The 18,471-nt window shown below is 41.2% G+C and overlaps 2 protein-coding genes across 3 annotated transcripts; one reads left to right on the forward strand and one right to left on the reverse strand.

The window, feature by feature from the left end:
* Positions 1 to 4,404: 4,404 nt before the first annotated feature.
* dmap1 (DNA methyltransferase 1 associated protein 1) lies at positions 4,405 to 10,180 on the reverse strand. The gene is made up of 10 exons (XM_020638918.3): positions 9,734 to 10,180; positions 9,230 to 9,321; positions 8,658 to 8,853; positions 8,309 to 8,467; positions 8,030 to 8,197; positions 7,726 to 7,911; positions 7,333 to 7,404; positions 6,597 to 6,669; positions 5,723 to 6,075; positions 4,405 to 5,153 (listed from the first exon to the last, which is right to left on the reverse strand). Exons 1-10 carry the CDS (start codon positions 9,827 to 9,829, stop codon positions 5,094 to 5,096), a joined length of 1,455 nt encoding a protein of 484 aa, XP_020494574.1. The 5' UTR covers positions 9,830 to 10,180; the 3' UTR covers positions 4,405 to 5,093.
* A 975-nt stretch (positions 10,181 to 11,155) lies between these two features.
* On the forward strand, positions 11,156 to 18,153 carry hnrnpm (heterogeneous nuclear ribonucleoprotein M). Of its 2 annotated transcripts, XM_020638963.3 has the most exons (16): positions 11,156 to 11,422; positions 12,152 to 12,333; positions 13,942 to 13,994; positions 14,690 to 14,697; positions 14,870 to 14,963; positions 15,058 to 15,330; positions 15,442 to 15,595; positions 15,720 to 15,769; positions 15,854 to 15,911; positions 16,066 to 16,191; positions 16,284 to 16,370; positions 16,459 to 16,530; positions 16,632 to 16,733; positions 16,854 to 17,437; positions 17,536 to 17,587; positions 17,690 to 18,153. In XM_020638963.3, exons 1-16 carry the CDS (start codon positions 11,340 to 11,342, stop codon positions 17,851 to 17,853), a joined length of 2,142 nt encoding a protein of 713 aa, XP_020494619.1. In that variant the 5' UTR covers positions 11,156 to 11,339; the 3' UTR covers positions 17,854 to 18,153. The 2 variants fall into 2 exon arrangements, with proteins under 2 accessions (XP_020494619.1, XP_065811944.1); XM_065955872.1 differs by lacking the exons at positions 11,156 to 11,422; positions 12,152 to 12,333; positions 13,942 to 13,994 and having other exon boundaries at positions 14,212 to 14,697; positions 16,284 to 16,362; positions 16,457 to 16,530.
* Positions 18,154 to 18,471: the final 318 nt, after the last annotated feature.

Below are 18,471 nucleotides of genomic sequence, written 5' to 3' on the forward strand. Positions count from 1 at the left end.
AACCCACCAAACTATATTCAAGAATACACAGCCTAGCTCAATAAAACCATGTACTAAATGACTGCAGTGTAATGAGTGGCTATGACTCTGACAGCGCATGAGAATGTAATGTGCTCCCCCCTCCTTCTCTCTCTCTCTCTCCCTTTCTCGCGCTCTTTCACTCCATGCTCCTCTGCACCCCGCTGCCTCTCAGCCACGGGATCAGCTGCAGCCGCTAATGAAACGTCAGTCAGGTAATTGAGGCTCTGGCGGTGGCGGACCAGCCAGGCAAGCAGTCAAGCCTGTGTGGGTGATGACACCCGGATGCTAGCTAGCAGTTACAGGAACCCAGCAACCCCTCCATGAAGCATCACAGGAATTGCTCCAGGAGCCAGCAGGGTGGAACGCAGTGCATTTATGCTGACATTTCCTCCATGTCTTCCTGTTTGTGTTAGGGAGAAATTTAAGCGATGAATAGAAAGGCAGGTGTGTACCAGTAAGTCGAGTCGTGGACTTAACCAGAGATTGTTAACCAGCCTGATGAAAGCTGCTCTCGGTGAGGAGAGTGTTCTGTCAGGAGCTCGAGTAAGGAAGTCAGAGGTTAAAATCTTTTGTTATTGCACCCCAGAGTGACGTTAGCATCCCTGCAATGCGCTGACCTGCTCAGCACCCCCAGTGACTTATGGGTAATTTTTAATTCCCCTGCTGTGACAGCTGTGGATCCACATGGTAAATTGGATTTTTTTTTTCTTTGTTAGAGTTGTGCTTGTGCAGGGAAGACAGGGATATTCTCTGCACAAGTTTGTAGAGGTAACTCAGTCACATATTGTTCAGCAGCCTCTATCTGTCGCTGACAAATCAAGTCAAACTGCTTCGTTTCTGAGGGCTGATGGTAGAACAGAGCGGAGCTGATCTGTCTAACCTGATCTCGTTTATGGTTGGCATTCAATCCCAGCTCTGACATGATCAGACCACACTCTGCTCACCCCAATGTAGACCACCTTCTTCAACTTGTTGGCATGTTTGGGCCAGGCAATAAAATAAAAGTGTATATGGACACACACGATAAGGACTGAATTTAGTTCGATCAACATTTCACTGTCTGTTTTTTCTCTGATTTAATGTTAAGATGTTTATCTGCCCATGTAAAATCAGATTTGTTAATGCGACTATGCGTTTTTTGAAAGGGGTAAAGGTATGATGAACCCAAAGAGAATGATTTCACATCTTTTAACACATCGTGCTCTTCATCTTTGGTCATAAAATCTTTGTCAAACCCACTAAACACTTTCTGCTCAGCCCTACATTGTAAAATGTAATAAATCAAAATAAGCAGAACTAGTCTTTTCACTTGACATTCTTGCAACAATGTGCAGTTAACTTAAAAGAAAATGCTCTTAATTCTAAATCATTGGGACGATTCAAACTACACAGTAAAATAATATGATAATTTACAGTAATGGGTCGCAGATGGCCTAGTGGTTATGTTGCGCACCCGATGTACAGACGCTAAAAGGCCTGGTCGCAGCGGCCGTTTGTTTTGATGTTCTCGGCTCTGTAACTTTAACAGATCAACTTGTTTTATCAATTGTATCATTGGAATCTGCGCACTTCATGCACCTCAGCACTTTTACTCATGTACCGTGCATTTGCACTTTGTATGTTTGTATGTTTTGTCAGTGCTGTATTAAGTGACTCTCCCTGCAACCAAATTTACCTACGGGTACAAATAAAGTAACCTGCACCTGAACCTGAGGGTTCCAATCCAACCTCGGCTGCATGTCATCACCCACACTCTACTCCCAATATTTCATGTCTCTCTTCCACTGTCCTAACCAATAAAGGCAAATGGCCTAAAAATATAACAAATACAACACATTCAGTTTCTTAGCTTTGTTTTGTGTTCCCAGTTGCATTATTCAGATCATACATGTGTAAACACAGATTGATTTGAGTTTCTATTAATAAAGCCTGATTCTACTTTATTTTTTCCAGACTTGAAATCAAACTAGGTTTAAATTCTTTCACCTAAATCCACTCAGTTTGTCTTTGTACTTTCTGTATATGACCATGAAAGTAAAACTCTCCTAATAAAATCCTCAAGGCAGGACACCTTGAAAGACATCAACACCTGACCGAAGATGTTCCCAAGAGCAGCATAGGAAGTCTAGATTTAGTCCCACTCTCTCCGCTCCGCTCCTCTCCACTCCACTCTCCTCTGCCTCCCCGGGGCTTTCACGTGGAGAGTGGACAGAGGGGTTAATGCCTAGCTGTAAGCACTGCTTAGCGCCAGTGATTGGGTTTGTGTTGTAGCAGGACTTCCCCCACCAGCAAAAAAATCCAGTGGAAATGACTTCCACTGTCCAGCCCTGTGGGCGATTGTGATTTCCAACTCCCCTTCCCTTTGTTGCGGCTCAGCATCCCAGAGGGGGGGGGAAGGGGTGAGTTTGATGTGTAACAATGATTAAAAGTTTTGTCCCTCAAGGTGACCTCAATACAGCAGGAGGTTAAAGTCAGAGTGAGAGATATGGAGATGAGAGAGGGGCACAAAGGTGGAAGTCTGATTTGAACATGCTATATAGTAAGTGCTCAACCCTAGGAGAGAAATCATCCAGCCTCTTTACCTCCACTTCTATTACACCGTTCCTGCCCCTTTCCCTCGCAGTAATCAGAGATTGCATTTGACATGATAGGTATATAGCACTATGCCACAGCAAGGAGGCATTGACAATCTAATCATTGTCATATCAGCGATTACCTCAAGGCGTGATGTATTCAAACAGGCTTCTATCACATCGGCTATTACCTGCCTCTTCCTGCCTTATGTCCCTCAGTACACATCTTTCCTCTTAACTGTGTCTTCAATCACTTCCACCAGTTTTGCCTGCCGGTGCTGCCGAGCGACCCCTCGACAGTGACGTATGCAAGCGATTAGCCTGGATACAGCTCAATTATGATAAACAGCCATGGTACCTCTTAGGCCGTGATTAAAGCCTGAGCCTGCGCTTGATAAAGAGATCCCATCTCGATGCCATCACAACCATATAATAAGACACTCAGCCGCTGTGTTCTGCATCATGCTTTTCACATCAGTGACACACAACATACACTGTAGCCTGGATGGAGCAAGATGGGCGCTTTATCATTCACACATGGTTGGTGATGCACCCCTGCCCACCTTCTTTTTTTTTTTTTCAATTTAGAATAGTATTTATTAATAACCTCCACTTCCTTGAAGCCTATCTTACAAGATACCTGCCATATAACTTAAGATGGGTTTAGATATAGAGAGATTAAAGAGGAAGAGAGGAGGCCCAGTTTTGATGAATGGATGAGCTGTGATGAAAAGCCGATATCAGAGGGGCATGAAAGGAGAGAGGGGACGAGAGCAGAGCAATAATCCAACAGCCGGCTGGAGGAGAGAGGGGACGAGAATGAGAGACAGAGAAAAAGGGGAAGCGAGAGGGGAGGAGGAAGCAAAAGAAAGATAGCCTTTCGGCTGTGTGCTGTCAAGGGAGAAATTACACATTTACGGAGGTTTTTTCAACCAACGACGGGTTCCATAGATCAAACCACTGGATTTATGAGCCAATTTCCAACATGAAATATAGACACAGAGAATCCATTTTACCCATGTTTACTTGCCCTCTCTCACTCATTTTTTTTCTCTCTCTCTAAATCAAACAGTCTACAATGTGTGGTTGGGTTTGTTCCTGTAACCTTAACTGTGCTTATTAGAGTAGTTAATGAAAATGTTATTAGTTTAAGATGCATCGTTTGGCCATAACAGTTGAGAAAGAAGGCCTTTATTGTTGTAGAGGATCAAGCCTTAAACAGAAATTTCACTGAAATAAGCTTACTTTATTTATTTAATATAGGTCATCATAATAGTATTTCATTTATAATCTAAGTAACCATTGAAGTGTGTTCAGTTCATCAAATGACAAACATAAAAAGTGCAATTTAGAAGAACTCGGGAGTTATGTTGAGTTTGCATGAAAGCTTCTGAAATACTTAAATTTTGGTAAAGCTTACATGCATTCTTACAAAATGCCCTGGCCATAGTGCTTTCCTCCTCTGGGCAAACATATTACAAATTTGCATAGAAATTAATGTCTAAGTGGGCTAAATCACATAATTGACATGCAATTAGCAATATTATAGAGGGGGACCTAATGAAGTTTAAGTGACGGTTCAAACCTAAGAATGATCACTGCGTAATTATCATATTAATGAAGTCATTAGTTGTCACTTAACTTAGATGACAGGTAAGATAAGAATGTCATGATCTTACAATTTCCCCAGCAAATGTGTATTCAGCACTAATTGCCTCCAAGTTAAGACCTCATCTCAGAAAGAGCGACACATCCATGGAATGTGAACGGGACCATCGTGGCGTATAAACATGTACAACACGAAGCAAGATACAAAAAAAAATAACAATGAGGTTTATTGAATCATTGACCGAACAACTTCAAGATCACTTGAGGACAAACAACAGAAATCAGCTCCAACGATTCGAAACACAGGCAAAAGATGGACCCAGCATCAATAAGAGAGTGAGGAGAGGTCCAGGTTGAGAGGCGGCTGTAGGGGTTAGGGGTATTAACAGCTAACACCAAAACACATTTCCACTAAACACTATGGCATGATTAGGCTACCAAAAAAAAAAAACATTGGCTTTCAGTCCTCCCACTCCCACAGTCTCTCCTTTCATTCCAATTCATTTCAATTACCACGTCATTCCCGCCTCCTTCCCAGATCCCGATTAGCTCAGCCTGGCAATTTACAGTTGATCTTACCTCATCTGAGGCTGAGCTACGGTGAAGGCAGGCAGACGTGCAGTAATGGAATGAAATGTCACTCAGTTGTTGCCTTTGTCACAAAGATGCAGGCTGGGCCAGACGGGGATGGGTGGGAGTGTTGCCGTTGGTAGGTGGAAAGTTGTGTGTGTGAGTGTGTGTAGTCCATGGCGCTTCTACATTAATGGAGAGCAATATGGTGTCCTGCTCCCGTGTCCCTCTTGTCCAACTGTTAAAACTTGTAGACATCTCTACTGTGACCAACACTTCACCTCGTCCTCCACAGTGTAAAAGCAGCGGCTCCGGTAACCATCAAGGCTTCTTCACCTTCTTGATTGAAGACGAGCTGGATGCAGACTCTCTCCTTTTGCGCTGCAAAGTGACACAAAACAATCACATCCAATAAGAGTAGTTTACAATCAATGGCCTTTACTAGAATGTATTTACTAAAATTCCAGGCAAACTGGCCATAAATAGTATATGTCATGTAATGAAAGACATAAACAACTACTAAAGTGAGAGAGCTTTTAAGGTGCAGTTTCTGTTTTCCTTTTCAGAGTTATGATTGGGTGCCATGATTAGTTATCTTGATGAAAAAAAGGTTTAGGATTATATAGTTCCCTGAAGAAAACTGAATCTTCATATTGATGAGACAGTTTAAAATACCCTTCATACAGTATGTCACTACTATTTATCGTCAATTGTGAAAGCATCAAACTTCAGACATGAACTTGAGCCCACCTTAATGTATGTGCTATGAAACCCTTCTTACATGAGAGTTTTAAGCCTGAACACTTTAGCTAACTTGAGACTCGGGCTGAAAAAGTTGAGAAGACTTAACTTGTTGAACAATTGATAGGTGGAAAAGGAAACTGTCATAAAGAGATTTAACTTAACTTTGGATCTAAAAACCAGATTGGGTCCAAGCTGACCAGACTTACAGAGTTGGGCGTAAGTGGCGCTCCTACAACATCGATGATCTGCTCTTTGGCTTCCACCTTGATGTTGTCCACACAGGGCCAGGACTGAGATTCACCAACGGGGGTGGCTGCTGTGGTGCTGTTGGTGGCATTGACCTCTCCACCCTGTCCTGTAGAGGCTGGACCAGACCCTATAGTTCCACCACACACACCTCCACTGCTGGCCTTCAGTAGGGCCTCATAACGATGACGCAGCATCTGTTGCTCATATTCACAGTTGCTGTGGGCCTGCTTCAGCTCATACAGCAGCACCAGGTCGCTACGCAGCTCATTGAACATCTGAACAATCTCCTCTGTGGGCATGGGGTTCAGATCTACAATCACAGACAGACAGACACAAAAGCAAAGATAAATACAAATATTATTATAACACACAATAGATCTAGTTTAATATTGTTATTGTCACTGTTTAAAAAGATGATAATGATTGTGTAATCATCAAATATCCCACACTGGGACTTACATTCGCACATACTTTTGATCTTAAACGCTTCCTTGGTTGTGTATTAAGTTGTGTTCAGAGAAGCCTTGATATGTCTTTCCAGCAGTATAAATACCCTTGGTTTAAATAATGCAGATAAAAAAAATCCACGTCCATGACTTTTATCATAAAACTGACAGCTAGCAGATGAAGACCTCTGAGATTCTGCTGGCATCTTGTTGTTGTTTGTCAAGGAATAGCTTCTATTTGTAGCCCTACTGTCGTTAAACAACATTATATGTGTAAAGTCAGAGTATGTCTCTGTGTGGTTGTTTTAAAGAACGTGTTTTGCAGAGGAGATTTGAAAATGTAAACATTTGAAATGTTGGCAGAGAGCTTTTTTTCCACACTTACCCACTCCTTGCTCGATCAGGATCTGCTCAATGGCCTTGATCTTCTTCTGGCCTACTGAGCTTGGCAGTTTCATCTGAACCACACACAAACACACGGACACACACAGTGTGATTTAAGGTGCTGGAGATGTTAGGATAAACAGCTCCACCTCGGGGCTTTTAATTCGTATGAAATGCACTTCAGTGGGCCAGATCAAAATGTCTTTATCCACTGAAGTCTGTCTGACTGATTGGCTAGCGGGTTCTCCACTCCTTTAGCTGTGCTAATGCATTTTCCATAGAGAGTAGCTGCTCCTCATCAGTCTTGAAGATGAATAAGAGTCCTCTTGCCAAGTCTTACAGATATTAGCTGGTCACTAACAGAATTAATCATCTCCATGCTAATGAGAGATAGCCTGCTCAAGTCAGATATCCTGCTTCCTCACATATATCAACTGCAGGGTCAAGTCTCACTAAACTTGTTTTGATAATAACAGTTCTTGCAAAACTTTAAAAATAATCTTGCTTTTACAAAGTTCAACTAATTTGTTTTTATATTTATCACAAAGTCGACCGTTAGCCTTTTAGAGATCATGTATATAAATTCTGTCCAGGACATTCCTCAAGCAGAGCTTTTGTATTATTTCTGACTACTTCCAAGTTGATTTCTTTTTTCAGATAGGTCTTTCTTTGAAGATAAGATTCAGTAAACTGACATTTGTAGTTTAAAGTCTCAATCAGGTTTAGCTATAACTTACCCTCTGACTGCGCAGAGTGACTCCCGCTGATTTGAAGTCAGGAAACTTGATGCCTGCCGTCTCTGGAACAGCCTGCATTAGAAGAAAAAAAACTGCTTAGAGGAAAGATACGACACCTCAAACTTAAAAAGATATATGACCAGAGTATGACCAGATATATCAGACAGTCATTACACATTGATAGAAGAAGACACAAGAGCCAGCTCAGCTCATTTTACGCACAGCTGCTCTATCATAATATTACAACAGTGCTGAATCTTGATTCTTTCTGTGCACTACTACTGCAGGCTTCTCCCCCTCAAACAGTCTTTCCATATGCCGATGAACATTTCTTAAGCACAAATTTTTGGCTTGAGCTTTACTTTGCTCTTTTAGTGTCGGTGCATCTCTTACCGGTTTTTCCGTTTCTCTTTTTTGAGGGAGTTTCTTCTTGGAAACTCTCTTTTCTGCTCGCCTTAACTCTGTGGTTGTATCAGCCGCTTTAATGAGTTTCTGCAGATCCTGGGCCTTCTTCTCCCGCTCTTTCTTCCTAGTCTCTATCTTCCTTAGCTCTTGTACAAGATATTCCTCTTCTGCCACCTAGAGGGAAAACAGGAGAAGTGCAATTTTAAAATCTATAGGGTCAGCTTCTTTTTCACAAAACAGCAGTGATATTTTGTTTGCCCTTGACATGCATAGGAAAAAGAAACAAACTAACTTGTTCAGGTGTGCGATTGAAGAGTTTCTCTAGTTGTTCCTTGCGGCGCCTTTCATGGCCGGCATCAAAGATATAGATCTTTGGCTCTGTCCCTGAAGCTGCGCGAACCTTGGTCAGCTTACCACAGATGTTATAATACCGTTCTTTTAGGTCCTCCACTGAACGTTTCTGAAAGCATTATTGAGAGACTGTTACCAAGGAAATGTGTTTTCATTTACAAATGTTTTCGTTTTGTTATACATTCACACTGAGTACTGTTGGTAAGTGATCGTTTATTACTCTGTATTGCTGGTAATCGTAGCGGTCATGGACAACTATGAAGCGAAGGTCGAAGCGTTTGCACAGGTCAAACAGGTGATCTGTCTCTGCTTTAGTCCAGCCATCATCATGCAGATGCATCTGATACTCCTGCTCCGAGTAAACTGGTACCTGTACTGTCTAAAAAAAAACAGACAGGAGAACAGAGATAATCAGGCTCAATAAGAGAAAAGAGTACATTTGTGTTTGAATCTGAAAATCAACATTTGTAGCTATAAATAAGCCAACCTTGGTGTGTGTTTTCCATAAGTGTTATGACGAATTAGGAGACACTTGACTTTTACACGATAACAGAAGGAGTCATCCCTACCTTGTTGAAACGGGCGAAAGGGTAGTCCTTGCCCTCCTCTGCCACACGTCTCCAGTGATGGAAAATAGCCCCATCCCTTCGAGCCGGATTGGTAAAGGGCATCCACTTCCAGGGCCGAACCTTTTTACAGCCCAGCTTGGCTTTGACTGTCCTGTAGCCCTGAGTTGTATCGCTGGGCAGCAGTGGAGGTGCATCTCTGGAGATAAACAGGCAAATAAAACAAGGCTTTGTAAGAGAAAGGGGGAAAAAAACCATGTGGAAACAATGTTGTTATTTTATTTTTCTGAAAAGGTGTTATAAGGATATGAAGCACATACAAAATGTGGCATAAGATCAAGCCAATCACTGGGATGCCACTGGTCTTAAGTAGTTATTAAACACACTCCATAAAAATGGATTTTGTGATTTTTACATCATTTAAATAGCCCTTAATCCTTGAGGAGACAAAATTCTCTCACTCGTCTGGATCCCTTCTACAGGAAACTTAATAGTCAATTCTAAGTACTGCAGTAATAAAACACAGGACTTGTAGGAGAGGAACTGTACATGAATTGTCGTAAAGAAGCCCTTACTTTTTATCTGAGTAGAGTAAAGCGTAGACCTCTCGGTGCATTCCCTCTGGTCTCTTGAAGGTGAGGGTTTCTGTTGTCTTCTTGGATTTTTTCTAAACGGGATAAAGTAACACAGGTTGTTGTGTTAAAGCGACACATCATTTTATAGTTTCTAGTGAATCAGCTTTATGGGCCAGTTTGAATTTTACTTTGGTGAACTATGTACAAAGGTATGAAATTAAATATCAAAATAAACATAAAATAAGCAAAGACTAATATGTACAAGACTAAAAAAAGATAGTAGTGCAGTGGTGAGTAGTGTAAAGGAGGCTGATGTAAACATGATAATAAAACAATGTAATAAATGTGGCAGAGTTTTTACAGTATTTACATTAAAGCAAATGGCAAAGTCCAGTGTTTTTGAACACCACAGTTTGTAACTATAAACCTTTAGTAAGAAGAAAAAGCACATATTACATGGCTCACTTGTGAATACAGGAATAAGCACAACATCTGGTCTCTCACCTTGTCCGAGTTGATGAGATCTTTCTTACTGATCGGACCGTCATTTTCTCCTCCAGTCAACTCCAGGATATCCCTAACATCAGCTCCAGTACCCATGACTGTGTCTGTTGTTAAGTAACCTTTCAAGTCTTTTCAAACTTAAATACTTCTTAACATTCACGGGTGCACATTAAGTGATTGTGGTTACTTCACATTACTGTGCAAAATGATGCTACCAGCTAAAGGCTAACGCCGATGTTGTCATTAGAGCTAAACTACACTAGCCGCCAAAAACAGCAATGTTACGCTTATATAAGAAATGTTGTTTTCTAATATGGAAATTTGGATGTGTTTTACAATCCCTAAAAGCTACAACGATAGTCAATAAGAACACACACGGGCTTTGTTAGGGTTAAGCATTGGGTAGTTTAGCTAAACACTACATCCGTTCCGGTGATGACGTTGTGACCGTGGTGGTCTACTCAATCACTAGCTGCTGCCCCCCTGTGGCCTGGCGCTGCATCGTCTATCAAGGTTTCTTCTTCTTTGGATTTTATTGGCAGCTGGCATCCAAAAAGTTACATTACTGCCTATCATGGTTTTTGTGTGTGTGTTTGTATTTAAGGGTTTTGTATATACTGTACAAATATTGTATATATGGCAAGCCGTTCAGGAAATTAATATATTGAATGAAACTTTGAATATATTGAATGAAGTCTGAATATATTGAATGAAGTCTGAATATATTGAATGAAACTTTGAATATATTGAATGAAACTTTGAATATATTGAATGAAGTCTGAATATATTGAATGAAACTTTGAATATATTGAATGAAACTTTGAAAGTTTTCATTCAATATATTCAGACTTTGTTCAATATATTCAAAGTTGCATTCCATATATTCAAAGTTTTATTCAATATATTAATTTCCTGAACGGCTTACCATATATATATATATATATATATATATATATATATATATATATATCAAATATACAATATCAATTTATTTACATACTTTGCGTAAAGCCCCTTAACATGACACCCTCTCTACACTTAGCATATGAAAACCTCCTCATACTTCAATTAGCTCTTAAAGCAAAATCAAGCAAAATCTTAGGTATTTTAAACTTTTTGGGAGGACAAAAAAAAAAAGCATTGACCTTCAGTGGAAACTCTGTTAGAGAAAAAAAAAATGTATTGCGCTCATGAGTTGCGAAATCATCAATCAGAAAGACACATAGCCGAAGTTCAGGATCCAAAATAAAACAACATCACTGATTCTAAAGGTGTAGTCGCATGATGACTTATTTAAGAAATGTAATTCATTATCGCCACAGAGGCAGGCGCTGTTATTTTGAAAATCCCACCTGCACCGTTTTTGACCATTACTTTGAAATGTAAAACCGGATGTAGACATTGGTTTAAATCTTCGGGATTACCTGCGCGTGTTGTGTTAGCAGCTTGTTCCCTCTCCGCCATCTTCATCAGTCGGTCTCACAAGAAGCGGTCGGTAGCCTTGAACTGGGTCACTTTGATTCGTCATTATCTACACAGATATTCGGCAACAACAACAACAAAAAAACTCGATTTAATTTAGCAAGACATCAGACTACGGAAGACGATGTCTAACGAGCAGGCCGAAAACACCGCCGAGAAAGTGGGCCAGCAGCCTGCACCGCAGCAGCAGCAGCAGCAGCAGCAGGGGTGAGTCCATTCATCGACATCTCTTTGTTGGCGCTCAGTAGCTTCCTAATGCTAACTCTTATCTAACATTCGCTAACTTGGCCCAAAAATATCCCGAGCCACACAAGAATCTCTGCCGGTTTATAAAATGGAAGTACACCCGAGACTCAATCTAAAGAGAAATGCATAAACACATCATGTAATTTATTGTGTGTATTTAATGTGAGGTTTCGAGGCCCAGTCTGTTTTCATTTATGTCCTCCCCTTTGCGTGGTAGTTGTAGTAGTAGTAGTAGTAGTAGCTCAGCGTTAGCGTTTCTGTTATCAAATAACTTAAGAGTATATGTTGTGTACTAAAAGATATGCAGTGTAAAGGATATCTAATATGTTTGGTCATGTATTGCAAACCCTTTGTGCAGGAGTAGCGGCCTTGCCATGCGGATACCGTGCAGTCGCTTAGCAAACCATTACAACCTTTCATTAGCCCATGTACCCGATTAAAGTTTAAAGTTTAAGTAAACGTAGTTCACAAATTGATTTCGTAGTTTCCTGGAACTGGTTGGCTCATAACGGGTTAAAGATTAACTTAACATTACTATTGAATTAACGCGACTGCGGTCTTTTTGTTTTTGAGAGAAGCAGTGGCTCAACAGAAAGGGGTGGGCTTTTTTTTGTTCTCATAGGTCATGTTTGTAATTACCTTGTTGTATTAAAACTGCAATTCTACCTTTTTTTTTTTTTTTGCACACAGAGAAGTGAATGGGAAAGCCAAGCATGAGCCCAATGCAAGCAGAAAGGAGAGGCCCCAGAAGAGAGGTGGAGGCGGGCGTTTTGAACCCTACGGACACGTGAACAGAAGATACCGTGTTTTTGTCAGCAACATCCCATATGATGTGAAATGGCAAGCCCTGAAGGATCTGATGAAAGAGAAAGGTAAGGTGTTTGTATAAGGGCTTGATTCAACTTCAGACATGAAAGTTACAGCCTCATGGGGTCATATTGGTCTGGCCCCTGCAGCTCTTGAAGGGCTTTTGGATATTTGTGCACGGTCGTAAATTGAAGCAGAGTGGTTGAAATCTTGTGGGAGTTATTTGGAAACGAAGGTTTTGGATGAGTTCCATCTTACTTTTCTGTCAACTACGGAGTTGCTTCAGACCTGGATGTTACACTGAATATTCTGTCTCCATTTGCAGTAATAAAAAAAAATAAAAAAAAGTTGTTTATGCAAGTGGAGGTTGTCCTTGGTCAGAGCCAGTCCACCGATGTGATAATACAATTACTGGCACGCAATGACATACTTTTCCCAATGGAACTCATGAAAGAACATGCAATACTTATTTGTGTTGTACTATTTTGGCAAGAAATTGGGTGATGGATGGACACTTTCAGTTAACAGTAAACCCTGAGCTCTTAAGGTTTTATGAATAAGTGACATTTTTTGAGATGTGTCCAGGAATGTCATTTGTGATGCAGCAACTTCGACTTTCTGCAGGTATTTGTAAAAAAGCTGTGTTTTAAATGTACTGTATTGATTTTCACGCGCTTTCACTTGTGTGGAAGTTCTTGTAGGTATGGTGTATTGGAAGTGATGGCTGTATCTTAAGTAAAGCACCAAAGTGGCATTCACTTACAGTTAAAGCATGCAATTAGAAAGGTATATTCCTTTTTAGAAGGGTGCCTGGTATTTGTTTTCTGACAACTGACTGTGAGTTAAATTGCATTTTTCTTTTTTAGGAGTGACCTTTACAAGGAAATGTTTTCTCAGCAGATCTCCATGTTGTGCCAAACACAGCTATGCGTTGGGGATGTCTTTGGGGTACAGGTCTACAAAACAGCAACTTCTCATGCACTGTCCTTGTCTTAAGGTTTGGTCACTGATGTCATAGTGTTGAACAGACATGATAGGAGACATGGCTTGGGTCGACATTAAATCTAAATTTGGAAACTGCTCGTTTCAGGAACAGGTCTACCTCACAAACATGATTGCCGTTATGGTAGTTTCTAATCTATTAAAGATAGCTGCCATTCAAATTGTTAATTTTCTTTAGTCTCAGGTGTCTTTCTTAGGCGCAGTGATGGGTGAATGTATTAGTCAACGGTTTAAAATGTGACTATTTGACCACAGGTTTGAAAATGAAATAGGTGGAGACATGGAAAAGGTTTTTCCCACGTGAACTTACGTAGGCCAACATCTTAAGGTTCAAGGTGTTCACTGCATTACATCCGTAATAGAAGTATTAAGGCCGATGGCCATATTATCAGCTGTTGTCTTCAGTTTATGGCTTTTGGTGCTTCTGTGCTTCTAACAAGGACAGGCTGAGAAGTGTGATTTATTTATATATATTTTTTTTAAAGACCCGGGCTTGCTTTGTAGACCTGTACCATATTGTGCTGCTGCTGAGGTGCTGGGGGAAAGCCTCAGGACTGGCAGGCTGAGCTTACTGTCACCAGCCACCCAACTTGTGTTTCTGCTCTAAACCCCAATTGTTCTCTCGGCTTCTCTCCCCTTGGTGTGTGTCGTCTCTGGAATCTGATTTGTAGTGGGTGATGTAACGTACGTGGAACACTTAATGGACGCAGAAGGCAAATCGAGGGTAAGTGCATATAAATACAATAAAACGTATGACTATTCCTTGACAAACCTGTGTTTGTCAGCTTTGGTTCCCTACTTTTCTTTGTTGGGATTGTTGAGATTCACAAACCTGGTGGAGTGTGTGTGTGAGAAGGTGACCCGTCGAAGGCATGTGCTATTTGATGTCGTCTGTGGCACTGACTTGAGGTCATTGTGAGGGGTTGATGCTCTTATAACAGGTCTTCAGCTCTCTTTGTAGACAATCCTGTTGGGTTGCAGTAGTGGAACATGTCCCCTGGATGCTGATTTTGCTCCTCATGGACTACAGGAGTGTAGTCTGCAAGAGGTTGTTTCAAGGCTTTTAGATGGTGGTTACATAGTACTCATTCAGTAGAACTAGTTTACTGGAAAAGTTAACTGCAATTCCTTAGAAGTGTAGAATCCTTCCTCACTGGATTTTTCTGCCCTTTTGATGATGGAAAAACAATCAAAGATTCCAGTCTTGTCTGCATTGTGACGGTGGGGAAAAGCATTTTTAATTGTTTTATTTGCAAGCCAAGTTTGTAGGCTTGTGACATAGACCATTTTGTTATGCATGCACTTCTACTTTGGTTAACTTATCATTACAGACACCAGTTATGACCATTGCTTTAATTAATTCAAAATTGTCTTTACTCCTTCTGGTGCGGCCTGTTCTGACGTCTTCCATCAACAAAGGGTTGTGCGTAAGTAGTCCATGTCCATTGATATTCCATATTGTAGGCGTAGCTCTCGGATGTACAAATTGAAAATGTTGAAATCCTGTTCAAATGAGCAAAGTATAAACAATGATGTGTATATTTTATACTTTATTTTAATTAAACCAGGCACTTTTTAAATTTTGTTTATTTCTGTCAGTGTGGTTGAGTTTAGGAGTGAAGAGCTTATGAAGAAAGCGGTGGAAAAGGTCAACAAGCACAATCTCAACGGAAGGCCCCTCAAAGTGAAAGAGGTAAGCTCCAACAAGATTTACCAGGCAACCAAAGAGCTTCAAAAGACCAAAAGTAAATTTACGATAAAAGTATGTTTTTGATGCTTTTTGTTAGGACCCTGATGGTGTGATAGCTCAGAGAGAAATCAACAAGGCCCAAGGCGGGGGCCCACCAGGAGGCCACGGAGGAATGGGCGGAATGGGAGGCATGGGTGGAATGGGAGGCATGGGTGGAATGGATCGTATGAATATGGATCGAATGGGCCCTGGACCTAATGGTTCCATGGTCAACATCCCTCCGAGTCTAATGAACAACCCCAACATCCCCAATGAGATCATCCATGGTCTTCAGGCTGGCAGGATTGGCAGCACTGTGTTTGTAGCAAATGTAAGGCTTCCAGAGATTTTCTCTCACTGATGTTTCATTTAGAAAACATTATGTTTGTTGTTGTGCTAAGACAGACTACAACTTTTTTGTAATTTTTCCTTGTGTTTGCAGCTTGACTACAAAGTGGGCTGGAAGAAGCTGAAAGAGGTCTTCGGCATGGCTGGCATGGTGGTGAGAGCAGATATCCTGGAGGACAAGGATGGGAAAAGCAGAGGCATGGGCACAGTAACATTCGACATGCCCCTTGAAGCCGTCCAAGCTGTGTGTATCCTTAAAAGAAAAGAAAACAAATGACCAAATGAAACGCCTTTTTATGAATCATTTTTAGCTCGGTTGAATCGAAGATGTTAGAAAATGTCTCTTCTTTGCTTTCCTTAATGATTTCAAAGCTATGTTCAATGGACAGCTGTTATTCAACAGACTCATGCACGTCAAACTGGTATGTATTCTGGACCTCCCTGAACATCAACTCAAAGATAGGAGAGCATTGTCTAAATGTGGTTCTATTGCTTTTTTTTTCCAGGATGAAAAATCCATGCCTAAAGATTTTGGACCACCTGACAGAGCTGCAGCTCTTCCCCGTAAGTATACTCTTCACCTTTTAGTCATCTGAATAACTTAAAAACATACTGTAATTGTATTTTAAATACGATGACAGATGGATGCAGGTCTATGTTTTCTTATATTTCTGTACACGCACATTTTATAAATACTGTTTCCTTTTCCCATGCCAAGGTGGCCTGAGTGGCATTGGTTTGGGCTTGGGACCAGGTGGCCAACCCATTGATGCAGCCCAACTCAACAGGGGAGGTGGTGGTGGTGGTGGAGGTGGAGGAGGAATGGGTAACATGGGCCCTGGAGGTAAATGTCACAATTGTTTTTGTTCAAAGTTTGATAAAAATATACAACTGAAATAAGAGGCTTGTTTGACACTGTCTCACTTTTTACCCTAGGAATGGATGGAATGGGATTTGGCAACATGGGAGGTCGTATGGGTGGTGGAGGGGGGGGAGGAGGAGCAGCAGCAGCAGCAGCAGCAGGTATGTACTCATTTGATCACAATTCCATATGAAACTTGTACATTATGCCTTCTGCTGTTTAGACTTTCTTCTTTCTTACCTCTCGTAGGAGGGATGGAGAACTTTGGAGGAATGAACAACATGGATCGTTTCGGTTCTTCTGGGATGAGCAGAATGAACGGTAAGAGGGTATTTGCGGTGTGTTTATCACTCCAAGGCAAGCGTGGAACACTTTCACGTTTTGCTGGACATTTCTAATGGTTTCATCTCTTGCATTGTCAGAGATGGACCGTGGAATTGGTGGTGCTTTTGACAGGGAGTTTGGGCGAAATGAAATGGGAATGTCTCGCAATAATTTTGGAGAGTCCTTTGAAAGAGGCATGGGTTAGTATGTTCAGGATTTTGTTAAACAACTTATCTGGAGAGTCTTGTAAGATATCATTTTGTGTTCAGTTTGAATAGTTAATAAAATATTTTCTTTTCTTTGTTTACTCCCATTTATAGGAAACAACATGAGTATGGACCGCATGAGTTCTGGAATGGACCGCATGGGAAGCAGCATGGACCGCATGGGAGGGATGGACCGGATGGGCATGGACAGGATGGACCGCGTGTCTGACCTAGACAGGCTGGGAACAGGCTTTGACCGGATGGGCTCTGGGATGGACCGGATGGCGCCCAGTATGGACAGGCTCGGACCTGGCCTGGACCGTATGAACTCCAGCATGGACCGCCTTGGCCCAGCTGGGTTTGACCGCCTAGGCCCGTCTAGTCTGGATCGCATGGGCTCTGGCATGGACTTTGGCTCCCCGATGGGAATGGATCGCATGGGCAACACCGGGCTTGACCGAATGAGCAGCAGTTTTGACCGCATAGGCTCAACTGGAGGACTTGACCGCTTTCCGTCCGGTGGTCTCGACCGAATGGGCTCTGGCATGGATCGTATGGGGGCTGGAGGTGTTGGCGGTCAGTTTGATCGCTCTGCTGACATGGATCGTGGATTCGGTGGGAATTCCTTTGGAGGAGCTGGAGCATCTGGAACTGGGGGAAGCAATATCAGGAAGGGATGCCAGATCTTTGTCAGAAATGTAAGTCTTACTCCGCAGGGCTGGTTTGGCATTGCATTGTTAATCATATTCTTTTCACCAGTGATCATCAATCATAATTATTTTTTTTTGTTTTGTAGCTGCCATTTGACTTTGGCTGGAAGATGCTGAAGGAAACCTTTAACACTTGTGGTGAGAGAGATTTTTTTTTTCATTGTAAAATAAGTAATTATTATCCACGATTTAAGTTTATTTTATCAGCATTTTTACACTTCCTTTTCTTTTCCTCTACAGGCATAGTGCAGTATGCAGATATCAAGATGGAAAATGGCAAGTCCAAGGGCTGTGGTGTGGTTCGCTTTGACAACCCTGAAACTGCTGAGCGTGCCTGCAGGACCATGAATGGCTATCGCCTGAACGGAAGAGAGATTGATGTTAGGATTGATAGGAATGCATAAGTTATTTGTCTGTTAACATTTGATCTTTCGTTTAGTCTATAATGTCAAAAACGCTCTGTATCATCTGAATTGCTATTTAGCGTATTCATACTGTATTCATATTCACTTGATTTGTTATGTGTAACAGTGAAAATGTTGCTGAGGTTAGTACTTTGTAACTGATGGTGTTTTAGTTCTTGCTTAAATTTTACTTTTTTTAGAGACCAAATTTTAATTTGTTTTTTCTTGTAATGCTTCAACTGTCATTGCCTTTGCTCTCTAAGGTGGTTTTGATAAATAAACCTAAATATTTGAAGTGTTTCTTAGAATTCGTTTTGTTATTGAATCACCTGTCAGTATAAGACTTTCAAGGAAGAAAAGATTTACTATTTGTTTTTTGCTAGATTTCTTCTACATCATCGTATTTTAGTCAAGTGTAAGTACTCCCTGCCCTCGCATCTCCCTTTCCATAATGCCGTCATGGTACCAACCACTGCTAGTTCCGACCCTGGTCACAAACCTGTGATGCCCAGCTCTCCGTCTTCTGGCAAAAAAAACTTTTTTTTTTAATGATATTGATTACACTACATCTGCATCACATGCATTTTTCAAACTTTAAACACTAATAATTGAACATTG

The sequence above is a fragment of the Labrus bergylta genome, chromosome 6, assembly GCF_963930695.1.
Source record: "Labrus bergylta chromosome 6, fLabBer1.1, whole genome shotgun sequence".
Lineage (NCBI taxonomy): Eukaryota > Metazoa > Chordata > Actinopteri > Labriformes > Labridae > Labrus > Labrus bergylta.

Excerpts from the sequence above, each read along its gene's own strand:
- dmap1 (XM_020638918.3), bottom strand. The coding sequence starts at position 9,829 with ATGGGTACTGGAGCTGATGTTAGGGATATCCTGGAGTTGACTGGAGGA. Across the intron at positions 8,468-8,657 it reads CTTTCGCCCGTTTCAACAAG|ACAGTACAGGTACCAGTTTA; the intron begins GTAGGGATGACT and ends GTTTTTTTTTAG. Across the intron at positions 6,670-7,332 it reads TCACTCTGCGCAGTCAGAGG|ATGAAACTGCCAAGCTCAGT; the intron begins GTAAGTTATAGC and ends TGTGTGGTTCAG.
- hnrnpm (XM_020638963.3), top strand. The coding sequence starts at position 11,340 with ATGTCTAACGAGCAGGCCGAAAACACCGCCGAGAAAGTGGGCCAGCAG. Across the intron at positions 11,423-12,151 it reads CAGCAGCAGCAGCAGCAGGG|AGAAGTGAATGGGAAAGCCA; the intron begins GTGAGTCCATTC and ends TTTTGCACACAG. Across the intron at positions 17,588-17,689 it reads GGAAACCTTTAACACTTGTG|GCATAGTGCAGTATGCAGAT; the intron begins GTGAGAGAGATT and ends TTTCCTCTACAG.